Source organism: Mycteria americana, chromosome 1 (assembly GCF_035582795.1).
Source record: "Mycteria americana isolate JAX WOST 10 ecotype Jacksonville Zoo and Gardens chromosome 1, USCA_MyAme_1.0, whole genome shotgun sequence".
In the NCBI taxonomy this organism is placed as follows: Eukaryota; Metazoa; Chordata; class Aves; order Ciconiiformes; family Ciconiidae; genus Mycteria; species Mycteria americana.
The window spans coordinates 91300218-91313243 of record NC_134365.1 but is presented as its reverse complement, the minus strand read 5'-3'; the positions used below and the strand labels follow the sequence as shown (position 1 = coordinate 91313243).

Here is a 13026-nt window from a genome sequence, read left to right as displayed (position 1 = left end):
GGGAGCTCTATGAGGACACGATTGGCTTGTGTTCCTGTCGCTCACCGCTCAGTCACGAAGCGGAAGGCTTGCCAGTCACGGAGGGGCGTGGTACCGCGCATGCGCGGCAAGCGGAGAGCCGTTGGGCAAGGCGCCCGGCGCCCTGCTGACGCCACAGGCGCGCGCGGCTCTGACGCGCCCTCGCGGAGCTGCCGAAAGCGCCGCCCGGAGCGGGGAGAGCTGGGAGCGGCGGCAGGTCAGTGCCGGCCCCGGGGAGCGGCGGCCGTGCCCGCCCTACGGCGCCGGAGAGGCCCCGCCGGGGTCCCCCCGCCGGGCTGCGCCGTCCCGGAGCCAGCGGCCGTCCCGGGCGGGGACTCACGGGTGCCGCAAGGGGAAACGGCCGGGCGCCCCCTCCCCTCCCCCCGCTCTGCCTCCCAGGGGCCCCGCCGCGGTGGGCAGTGGACACCTGCGGCCCGCGGAGGTCCCCGCCCCGGCGCTCCGTCCCTCCAGTTGTTTTGGGTGCTGCTGGCGGGCCGGGCACGTCGGCACCGCCCGCCGGGGTCCGTGCTCCCCGCACGTTGTCGGGCTGGGCCGCTGCCCTGGGCCCTGCTGCGCCTTCGGCTCCAAACCACCGTCTGCCTCTCCTCGTGTGCTGTTTATGGGGGTTTTCTTGCCTTTTTTTTTTTTTTTTTAGGAGGTACTGCTGGGCCCCTCAAGTCCCTTGTCCTACAGGAGCCTACACAATCAGATGTTTAAAACTCAACACATAAAAGTGGGTAGGGAGTAGGAAGCCATGCAAATAGTATGAGGGGTTCTCTACTTTGCTTGGCTTTAAAGCTTAGTCTGCTACTATAGTCTAGGAAGTCTGTGCAATTTGTGAGGTGAAAGAAGCTGCAAGATTATGGGAATCTGAGGAGTAACTGACACTGTAACAAATCTAGGGTGCAGTGCAATGAGTTGGATGTACCAACAACCTGCTGCCGTCAAAAGGGGCATCTTTAAGCTCATTCCTTTGTGCCACGTTTGCCACTGGCTGAGCCCATACAGTGAAACCATTCAGTTCTCCAGGTTGGCAAGATATTTTCTTTTTGTGCGTTAGTTTTCTTCTGGCTTCACAAGCTTGGTGGTTCCCTGAGCAGCAGATGAACATCACATCTCATGATGGCACTAAGCTGTTAAATGGGTCCAACTGTCAAACTTGTATCATTACAAGTGGCTCAGAATGAATAATGAAGATAGGCATTCTGAAAAGGGTGTTCAGCAGTACACAGTTAAGGTACATTTTCATGAAACATAGGTGGTTTAATATTTTTCAGCCATGAAAGGTGGAGTTTCTTCTTTCGTCTCTTCCCCTGCACTGGCATCCTCTCACATCTGCTGGTTCTGTTGCTCATCAGATGTTTCCACTAGCTGATTAAACTGTTGAAAAACCTAGTAAAGAAAAAAAAAAAGGTATTTTTCTGCCTTTTAGGGATGCAAATTGGTGCACAGGAAGGTCTTGTCAGTGCCAGAGCTGGCATGGGAGAGGGCAGAGCCTTGTGCTTGGGAGAAGAGCAAATACCCTTCTGGCAGCAAAAAGGGATGATGGGAGTTTCATTCCTACCTTCCACTTCCTTTAAGATACTATTTATAGCTTGCTTTCACACAGGATGCTTTAGGGAATTCTTCTAAATAAGAAACTACATGAATTAAAGCTAACCTGATATCTTGTTATTTAGTTTCCCAGTTTATTGCTTACATCCACAGTATATACACTTGTTTGCTACACCCTGGTGCACTAAAACTTTTCTGAAGCTAATACTTTCATAAATCTTTGTCTGTCTTCTTTCTGGAATTCCTGAAAGCCAGACAATACCACTCACATCATCTATCATGATGAGAAGTGTGGTGTTCTGTGTCTCATTGAATCCAGGATATGAAAAACAATTACTGCTTTCTTCCTGTCAGAAACTTAACAAGGAATGATGGGGTTAAGCCCACTGTACTTCAGTGTAATCATGACTTCTTAGGCTTGATATTTGTGAGAAATGCTCTTACTTTTTTTTTTCCTTTAAAAAAAACCCCAAACCTTACCACTTCATCATGTGAGGGCCAATGCTGAGATGTCTCCAAAATGACATTCTTCTGCTGGTATACGTTCAAATAGGAGTGTAAATTGTAAGAATTTCTGGTGTCTGTGGTTAAAATGTTCTAGTGGCTTCACATTACAATTAAGTCAATTTAACATCTTTGCCACCATGTGTGGAAAGCTCACTCTTCTACATCCTTAGCCATGCTTTCTTCTCTCTGCTTTGCATAGGCTCTAGTCTGGTAATATAAATGATTCGGTTCTCAAACTTTTCCCCCTTGCCCTTCCTCTAAAATACCCTACTTTTTTGGCATGTTAGTTTTTCACTTTTTATCAACTTGATTCACCTTGTTACATGAATAAGCAACTGTCAAAATTAGCACAGAATGGCGGGGGTTGTGGCTGAAGGCTGGAAAGGAAAAGAAAGACTTCTTTATGGGAGGGAGGGTATAACTTGACTTTAAGCTGTAACAGGAAACTATACCTTCACTATTCTAGCCACTAAGTTTGGCCTTCCATAAATAGTGCGCTCCGTTTTTTTCTACAGCTCCAACTGTAAATAGTTTGTTAATGCTAATGTGCATTTGAAGTACTTCTGAATATTAAATCTGTTTGTATACATGCACATAGGTAATCCTTTAATTTACTGACATCTTGCTATTTTTTATGTCAGGTTTAGATTGTGAATGTGATTGAGAATTACATCCTGAGCCTGCATTACTCAATTTCTGCCTTGCATGGTCAGACCTTGTAGCCTTATCATGTGTAGTTCCATATATTTTTACTTGTGAAATTAGGTGAAAATGTCCTAATTTCAGCCAGGCCCTTCAGCTTTTCTGTGTGCAGCTGCAGCACAACTGTTCATCTTTAGTGAAGAAAACCCTTTGATACCTGTGGCCTCTTGGTTTCAGTTTATTGAATGCCAACAAGAAGGTAGTGAAAGCTGATTGTTCTTTTCTCCTTTAATACTTCAGGGCAGGTCTTGCAATGAAAATACATGATTTCTCATCAAGATGTAGCACAGGAGGAAGGCTGAGCTGCAATGTTCCTGAAGTCTGCAGGGAATGGAATTCAGTAAGCTTTTGATAAAATGCCAGAGGACTTTGGGTTTGCAACTGATGTGGGATAAAGGCAGTTCTGGATAACAGGGACATGTTGCACAGATCATCTGCTCAGTACAGAGAAAGGCAAAAAAAAGCAGACTTGAAAATGGAAGGTTCTGTTCCATTTTCTGGAAAGGGTGGTAGTGTCTGAGGTTACATTGTACAGATGTTTAAAATCTTCATGATATGTTTTCCCACTGTAGTTCTGAAATTTGTGCCTTCCCTCCATGTACTCAGGAAGATTCAGAATTGCTCTTCTCAGCTTAACATCATCATCTTCTGGAAGACGGAATTTTAAATTTTATTAGAGTGAGAGACTACAAAACTAGGATCTGGTGTTTGCAAGTGACTGCTGGAGTGGGATATGGTAGACACTGGCTCCTGGAAGCCTGTCATACTTGCCACATTTACAGGTAAGGGACTCTCTTACAATCCGATTTTAATTTTTCCTGAAGAAACTGTGTCAGTGGTGTAAGCAAGTAAATTTTTTTGCCTTTTTTTAAAATCTTATGGCAGCAGCCTGCAGAAACATTTTCCAAACAAATCAACAAAACCTGGTCTCAAAGATTTAGTGAAAAAGAGCACTAACAATGTAAATTAGATGTGGAGAAAAATAGGAAGCACCTTTCCAAATGTCAACAGTATGTCTGATAGACCAAGGTTCCCAGCCAACCTTGCAACTCCAAGTTTTCCTCCAAAAGAGACCTGGTGTGTTATAAAGGGTTTGTATACCCAAATTCGTCTGAAGAGCAGTCTGCTACCTTTTTCAAGATCCCGCTTTTAAAATGTTTACTTTGTCAAATATATGAACAGTGAGACTTCATTAAATTTTTTGAGGTAAAATTACTGGTGGAATTAATATAAGCCTCAAAGTTGTATGTTAAAACAAAGTGATGTTTCTTTGCAGTATTGGATAAAAATTCAGGTTAATTCACGGCTGACTTACGTTCTCATAACTTGTAGTTCTAGTTTCATCTACATTGTGGTTTCTAGGTACCAACTTTTTAGCACTTTTTGTCAATTGTCTCAGCTTTAGTCAGGAAAAGCAGGAAGAAAAACAGATCCAACACCTTTAGCACAATTCCTGTTCGAGTTTGCAAAAGAGTTCTTGAAATCTTTGTACATAGAGAAGAAGAGTTCAGTTGCTTTGATGTTGCATCAGGAAAGTCCTGAGCAGTGGACATCTTTGCTCAGTTGAATTTCTGGCTTCTACATGGTCTTTGGTTCCATCATACTGAATGGTTTTTTTTGTGCTCACTTGCTCTCCTCTCGATTTCCTTTCTGACATCTCTAGTTATGCTCAAGACCTACACCTCATGCATTTTACTCAACCTGAGGTATGATCTCCATTTTGCAGACTGTACCCTGAGTTTCTTCACCCAAAAGATCTGATTGTATTGTGTAACTGTAGGTCTTCCCAGTGTTGTCTTTTATAGCTACATCAATATTTATTCTTACATTTAGAGCAATTTTTTTTAAAAAACTAATGTGTATTTAGGGTTGCTGTCCGACTGTGATAGCGTAGACAGATCTACTTTCCTCCAATACCCATAACACTGAATTGTATTCACATAATTACCCAGAACAATTCCCCAACAGCTGTCTCTTTTAATAAAGCCCATGTTTAAATTTTGAAATTTTTCTTTTGGGTGTTTCTGAATATCATCCTGTCCAGCGTGCTTTATTATTGGTGCTGTAGGTGCTTACTGTGTAGTGCTGTATCTTGGCCATTGTTTTTCTTTTTCTTTTTTTTTTTTCCCCCTGGCAACATCCCTTGATGTTCATACATTATTAAGGTCAGTACAGACATTATTATGAAACAGATGCACGTCCATTAAAACCTTGTTAGGAGATGTTATCATATTTCTTTGCACACGTAATTAATTCAGGCTTGACTTACTGCTTCGATGGAAGGTGAAATCACTGCTCAAGGATGCAATGGTAAAGTCCCCTGCTTTTGAATTTTAAACGGATATTCTTGTGGCACCAGATTACAACTTGTGAGCTGGATGACTGTCTGTCTTGCCTGGTGAAAAGTAGTAAGGATTTGCAGCTCATTCTTCATGGGCCAGATGTCAGCTTCTCCTAGAGAAACAATTTGTTAGACCCTGGCCTGGTGAGTTCTGGCAGTGGTATATGCTTGCTCTTGTGCCATCGTTCTGTATCACGTAGCTTACATGAGAACATGATTATCAAGAATGCTGTTGTAAAATATGCCCTTCATCCAACCATACAGATCTTGTTTGAGCCTTTGCTTTTGATCAGTTTGGCATTAGGCCTCAATGTAATATAAAAACTGGTGTTTGCTGAACATGTGTCCATGCTCAATTTTAGAGCTAAGTTAGTTGTGTTCAGCATTGTTGACTTTCATGTAGCAAAACTTGACAAGGGTGTTCTTTGGTGGCTTTATTTCTTCTTTTTTTTTTCTCTCTTAAAGCTGGCCCTAGTCAGTTGGTTGTCTCACCCAAAGGCTGTCTTCTGCAGGATTTAGAATTTAATCAGTGTTAATCAACTTTTTGAAGTGGAGATTAATGGGAAAGAATGGTTTGTGGTGTTTTCAGAATGCTTGTATTTCCATATATCCACACCTGGAAGAAAACCAGTGTTACACTCAAGATGCCTACTATTACCTGAGGACATGGAAGATTTGGACATAACTAAAAGTCTCCAGTAGAGGAGAGGAAATAATGGTGTAAAAACTCCTGGTCCTACTAGATGAAAATAATATTTTCTAGTGATTGACACTAAAAAATATTATTAAATCTCTTAAATATTGCTGAAAACCAAGGGAAAAGTATATATTCTTACAGGTGGTTTTATTTATTGGTCTCTTGTAGATCTCAGTTTAAGCTGCTTGAGTGCATTATTCAGGAAGTTGTACCTTAAACCTGTTTTGAAAGTGGCTGTGGAAATCTGCAGCTGTCTTATCAATGAGATTCTTGCAGAGAAAATGCTTTCGATCAGCTCTCAGATGAGGTATCCAGAGTGAGATGTGCTTATTTAAAAACACTTTTCTCCTTTTTTTGTTACAACTGATGTTCTGAAGGTCACTGTGCCCACTGCAAGTTGCATCACCAAGTTTTTCTGTAAGGAATTTTTAGGGGACAGAGAGTTGGTGAGGAGAGAAGTTTATTTTGTTTGTTTTTGAGATCAGCACTTAAAAACCTTTTGACTTTTGAAATTTGACTTTTTAAATCTCTTCTGGGGTGCCAGGTTTTATTTAAAATTGATCTTTACATTAATGTTATACTGTGCTTAAACTCTGAATAAGATTTAATCAATTTGAATAAATAAAGGCTTCTGGCCAGCTTCTGCATTGACATTGTTTTATAGTATCAATATGTTGCTGACAGATTCAGTCAAAAGCAAGATTTATCTTTAAGTGACTGAAGGAGTGTAAAAATACCAACAGAATGAAATTGATTTTCAAGGAGAATGTCCTGTGATGGTGTTCAGATTGGGTCTAATTTAGAGATTCAAAAATACTGTATGACTAACTCATGATGGGGCATCCTTTATTGCTAATGCTTTTACCTTTAACGCAAAACTCTATAAAACTGTACTTTGTGTGAGATAAATCATTATGTATCTGGCATGCAAAAGAAAACTAACTGACTCTAGGAGTACTTGTTTCATGGCCAATTCATGCAGTGATAAACATATTTTAATTTTATTTCCTTGAAGGGAAGCTGGAGCTGGACATCCAAGCATTGTTTTCTGTAAACTACTCTCAGCCTGCGCATCAGCAGTCAACAAATGTTGTTCAGTTCATTTCAATTTGAGCACTGTGGATACCGTTTGGCCCTAACTTAGAGAAAAAGAAAAGCTCAAGCAGGGAAGCATTTTAAAAGAAAAGAATGAAGGTAGTTTTTTTCTTACCAAAAGGCAGAAAAGCCAGGACAGTCTTAATTTACTTACTGTTAAGCTCCACAATCCACAGCCTAATTGCTTTGCAGTTGCACTGGCCTTAACCCTTGAGAGGAACACACCTCCTCAGCTGTAGAAGAGGGTAGGGGCTGGAGAGAAGTAAAGCTTCAGTGGGTAATGTTGCTTAAAGTTTTTTGAGAGGGCAGTGTTTCTCATACAAAAAAAAAAAAATCCATATCCAATCCATTTATCTGTGATAAATGATCACAGATTTTTGAGTAGTCTGAGCTGATGGAAGTGGGACATCAGCTGCTTGGTTACATGTAGAGCTTGGTGATTTCAGGGGAATGTCTTAGTGTGGGGAGCATAGAAAAGTTCTGTAATGGTGTTTGTCAAAAAGGATTTTACAGGTTTTATGATAGTGATGAAGGAAATAGGGTACCTGTCCAGATCCTTTCTTCTGCTGTCACTCTTCTCTTTCCTTTATTTGAGACTTGAATGCTGGGGAGGTGCATATACATTGTGTGAAACATGTAATGGAAGTGAAAATTGAGATTGCCAGGGTTTTACTGTTTATAATATTAGTTCACGGATAAAAATTGCTTAGCAATGATGAACAAACAGAAATTAAGATGTGGGGTTTTTCTTCAGTTGGAAAAAACCTTTTGCTTAAGAAATGGTTATTCATATCCTAAACTAGCATAGAAGTCTCATATTGAAAAAGACTATTTAAAGTTTTATTTGAAGTTAACGGGAAGTACAACCCCCTGAATGGGTATTTCAAAAGCACCTCTAATACTTCTTGCTTATCTTGAACCTTTCATACATTGAAATCCAAGCGCGTTATGAGTGGAGGGGAATTTTTTTATTGTCTACAGATGTATAGTCTTGAAAGAGTGGAGGGAAAATGCACAAAACCACCCTGTGAAATGACAGTAATCCTTTGCTCTGTGCCTTATGGAGTTGCTTCCCTTTTGCTCTCCACTGGACAAAACTGGCTGCTTCAGAAGAGTCACTGCTGTTACTCGTTTTCTGAGGTTTGATTTTTGGCTATGTCTGTGGCAGAGGTGACAATATGAGGAATTCTTTGCATGATATGAGGCTATATGTGATCCCATCTGTGTCACAGAAGCATGTAATTGTCATGAACATTTGTGCCATTTGATGTTAAGGTGAAGAAAAATGAAGTGAAAATACAGTATTTCTTTAGAAATTATTGTCTTGTCACAGCACAGTAATTTGTGATAAGTAACTCAAAAGATACTTCATGGAATACTTTTTTCTTTTTAAACACATTGTCTCTTCATGTTCACTGGGTCTTGATTTTTACTTCATTTATTGTGCTATATTATCCATGGGCTTCTAAGGCCTGAATGTGAGACACTTTAAATGAAGGATCAGTCCTTTGGAAGAACCTATTTGCTCATCTAAGATAAAGGCTGAAGCAGTCTGTGATGTAGGAGTTGGTAGTGGTAACAGTTTTCATGCTGCAGTTGGTTGACTGACATCTATTTATCAGAAAGTAAGGAAAAAGTCTATCTGTTCTCATTGTGCAGCTGGGAGCTTTTGCTTGAATGCATACCAGTCTGTACTAGCAAGCTGTCCTCATATAATATCTCTGCCCAGAGATGTCTGAGGAGTAGAAGCAGGCAGGGCTACTTACAATGTGGTCAAGTGACATCAGCTGGGGCCATAAGACTACTCCACTCTTGGGCTGTCTTAGGACCTTTCTTGCTGTAGCCTTTTTCTGCTTTTCCCAAGCTCAGCTGATCATGAAGCTGTCTACTGGAGCTCAGCTTCAAGACAGCTTTCTTATTCCAGCTCTGTTGGCTGTGACTGAGTAGAAATGAAATCTGCTGTATGTTATGGTACCAATTTCTTGTGTGCTTTTTTTAAGTTTTCCATAATTTTGTTTTGAATGAGAGGTACCATTTCCTAATTCTACTTCTGTAGCATTGGCATTATTAACACCTAAGGAGACAGTACAGCGCTTGGGAAAGAGAAATGGAAAACACCCCATCCTTTTCATAAGCTCTAAGTGAGATAAATCAAAACTTCTGAAGTCAGAAGACTAGCTAAGAATCCCTCTGCCTTTTTTCATTGCAGTGTACATGAAACTCAAGATCTGAACCTGCTATGACTGACCCAGACGTCCTCACTGAGGTCCCAGCAGCTCTCAAACGCCTTGCCAAATACGTGGTGCGTGGCTTTTATGGCATTGAACATGCTTTGGCTCTGGACATTCTCATCCGGAACCCCTGCGTGAAGGAAGAGGACATGTTAGAGCTCCTTAAGTTTGATAGGAAGCAGTTGCGGGCTGTCCTCAACACCCTCAAGGGTGACAAGTTCATCAAATGCAGGATGAGGGTAGAGACGGCTCCAGATGGTAAAACCACCCGTCATAACTACTACTTCATCAACTACCGCCTTCTGGTTAATGTGGTGAAGTACAAGCTGGACCACATGAGGAGGAGGATTGAGACGGATGAAAGAGACTCCACCAATCGCGCCTCTTTTAAATGCCCCATTTGCTTCAGCACTTTCACAGACTTGGAGGCCAACCAGCTGTTTGACCCTAGGACAGGTAAGAGTACAGGTAACAGAATGCTCTTGCTCTCTCCTTTGTCTGTAAGTGCTGGACTTTAAGGAAACAGAGTCTTAGGAAAATTCTCCTGAGTTCGGCCGGAGCTAGAGGGCACTCTGTTTCTGCAGGTGGTAAATGTTTGAGCAAAATACAGGAGTAATGTATACAGAGTTATACAGTCTGTACAGGCAAATAGCAGTGTTGGTAAAATGCTTGAGTGACAAGCAGTAGAGCAATGGAGGTCTTATCGTGATCAAATTCAAGGGTGAATAAGGCAGTCTGTTCTTGTTGGAAGCTGACAGTTTTTCAGTATAACCTGGTCTTGCCTGTAAACTGTGTGACTTACTGGTAGTTTGCAGAGAGGGCATATGTATAGTTGACTTTGGTATGCAAAATATTTTTAATTTAGAGATGGTCATGCAAAGAGTGAGTTGTTACCATTTAATTTTATTCTAGCCAGTTCATTATACTGCACAACCTTGTTTCCCCAGTGTAAAGCAGTCTCATGAAAGTTAAAAGAAATTAATTACAGATTTGTCTGTGGTTGGGAGTAAACAAGATTCTTTTTCAAGTGTGTGTCTCAGTCTCCGTGGAGGTGCATATCTGTCTCATGCATATGAAATAAGAATCTTTTCTGGGTGTCATTGTCTACAGGGGCAGTCCAAATACTTTGTGCTTCTGTGCCAGGGAAGAAAAGGAAGAACACCTGCACCTGATGAGATCCTATTTTGCTAGTCTAATCTGGGATTATTTTGGGGAGAAGGCAGGGAGCAGGGGTTGGGTGTTAGGCTTCCACCTTCTGAGTTAGTTTCTTTACTTTTTAATTTTTTCTTCTAAATTCTTTGTCCTGATCTTACTTTTCCACAAAAATAAAAGAGCAAAAGTCAGGAGAGCTCTCAGAAACATTGGAGTGTGGTGCTTTGTGTCAGTTATCATAGTAAGAAATGGTAAAAATTCACTGTTTAGTGGTATTGAAGCTTTTAATCTGAAGTTACTGATGTCTAATCTGCTTTGGAGAAGGGCAAACACCCAACAAATGTTCAGCCTATCATTTTTGCTCTTTCCTGCCTCCAAAGATCAAGAGCTGTGAAACTCCTTTTACTTGAACAACCATGAAAATGATGTTTAGTGCTAGAGATGCAGAATCCACTAAGTCAGGTAACAGTCATTGCTGTAATCCAGCACAGCTTTCTGAGTAGAAGTTACTCCCTCATGGAGCACTAAAACCGGCAATGCCAGCACAGGTTTTCTATACTCACCACTGAGTATAGAAACTACACATGCTCTCTACAGTAATGATAATCTGTGGCAGCTACAGTCGTGGGTGTCAGGCTGAAAGGGAATAGTGCTTTTGTGGTTTGCTTCAGTAAGGAGAGAGTAGAGAACCTGTGCGGAGAACAAACATGGTGGGGAGTGTGAGACACATCCCAAGGGGACCTGTAACACTTTGCAGGTGAATCCTCCCGGCCTGTGTGGGCAGTGAGTTCCAAGAGCAAAGAACTGGCTGTCGATGAGATGCAGCAGACAATAATGCCAGGATTCGGCTTTGACAGCAAAGCCTGTGCTCCAGGAACTGATGAGGTCAACCAGGGTTTGTCTGAAGTACAAGCACTGGCTGCCTTCACAATGTGAAATAATTCACTGGCACACAGAGTGTTTTGCAGTTTTGCTGATGGAAGGAAAGGTTGAGTGCTGTTTTCCCACCAATTCCCAGCAGTCGGTTTCTGTCAGTATTGATGCAAATAACAAGATCGCCAGTTTACCTTCACTTACTTTCAGTAAGAACATAACTGTCTAGAATTTACGTATATTCGGTTTCTCCTTATATAATTTTAAGTCAATCATAGCTTCGTTTAGATAGTGCATGGTGATACTGTTGTTTCTCAAGAGCTTTTACATGGAATACCAGTTTGGATAGGGCTCTCCAGTTACTGCTTAAGAAGGTCTCATACTGTCTCCAGACCATGAGATAGCTGCTTGTTTCCATTCTGGGTAAATAAGTGGGAAATTTTGTTTGTTTTTTTAGTGAGAATGGCTGCTTTATATTGCAGTGGATTGTGTTGTCTGCATATGTTTCCTGCTCCTCAGGAATTCCGTATTAGAAGAGAACTGAGACACCTTTGGGTCTCTCACAGAGGGAGGCATGTCCTCATGAACAAGGTGTGTTAGGCATCCTTTTCCCAGGATGTCTTTAGCCCTTATCAGCTCTGTACATAAACCTCTCCCACTCATTGAAACTCATGGCAGTACAACTGCTGAAGGGTAGCTGAGAGCTATATGAATTTCAGTCACGGTTGACCTGAACTGCACCTGGACTGCAGCCATGTTGATAAAATTTTGTGAATTAAAAGGCCTGTGGGGCCGAAGTCTGTAAGTCCATGGAGCAGGTAGAGCATGGAAGGCATCCTCTGCATTAGTCTAGACCAAGCTGCACTTAAATTGGCAATCTGTTGTTAAAAGGCATCCTGTTTCACTGTCTGCTTTTTGTCCTTGTCACTCAGAGATGGGGACGGTTTAGATGTCCTGTGTTTTCTTCTGCTTCGCTTTCCTCTTCCCTAGTTACAATTCAAATGCAAACTCTGCGCAATTGTTGTAGAATGAAAGGGTTAGAAGAGGAGGTTATTGCTCTTGCCCTTCCTTATCAGTGATGGTGAGGAGGTTTCCAGAATCTCTCCGTGACTCTAGTCATGTATTGCAATTTGTGAATTAAGAGTGCTTGTGAGGAGCCTGTCCATAAGTTGGATCTGTAGTGCTCTTTAGTTTTTACCATAGCATCTGTGTCTGTCTCTTGGCTTTAGCAGAGGTCTTTTTCTTATAGGTTACCAGCTGTCAAATGGAGGCTTTTTTTAGCGCTGTGCTTTACTCCATTTGTGAATAATTTTGAAATAAACGGAGGTGTTTATTTTTTCATCAGAAGATGTGATTATTGGTGGTTTTGGAAGGTGGAAATGTGTCTGCTGAGAAAAAATAATTGATAGTAAGAAGGGTATGTTTTCAGGGCACATAGGTATAGGTGTGCTTTGGTTGCTGTTCATCCAATTAATTTGGAAAAATATTTTTGAACAGAGTAGCAAGTTTGCCACTAAGGTAATTTTAAATGTAGATTGTAAATAGTATAAATGTTACTTTGAGAGTGTAATCTCTCTGTTTTTAAAAGTATTATATGATTTTTCTCCATCCCTTTTTCTGCCATTAAACATCTCAACCCAAAAAAGCTCCAAAAACTATGCTGTCAAAGGTTGAACAAGGTACTTGTAGGAAGTTCAAGGACAGGAATTGTGTAATGTTAAAGAAACTGTCAGATGGTGAAAGTCAAGGTGATGAAAAAACTAGAGTTCTGCTGCTTCTTCAGCTCACGAAGGGATCTTCTGAAAGTGGAAAGAAAAGAAAAGAAACATGTTGTGTTGGAGGAGTCACTTGGTTGT

General features: G+C 41.3%; 1 protein-coding gene across 4 annotated transcripts in view; it reads left to right on the top strand.

The window, feature by feature from the left end:
• Window positions 1-111: 111 nt before the first annotated feature.
• Window positions 112-13026, top strand: part of GTF2E1 (general transcription factor IIE subunit 1) — a 55474-nt gene continuing 42559 nt past the window's right edge. The window contains exons 1-4 of one of the 4 annotated variants that reach the window (XM_075512057.1): window positions 112-235; window positions 3022-3121; window positions 3388-3563; window positions 9124-9601. In XM_075512057.1, coding sequence (XP_075368172.1) covers window positions 9154-9601 — 448 coding nt within the window. In that variant the 5' untranslated portion in view covers window positions 112-235; window positions 3022-3121; window positions 3388-3563; window positions 9124-9153. Of the gene's footprint in view, window positions 236-3021; window positions 3235-3387; window positions 3564-9123; window positions 9602-13026 lie in introns of all 4 variants that reach the window. The other 3 variants (XM_075512066.1, XM_075512075.1, XM_075512049.1) reach the window with 3 other exon arrangements.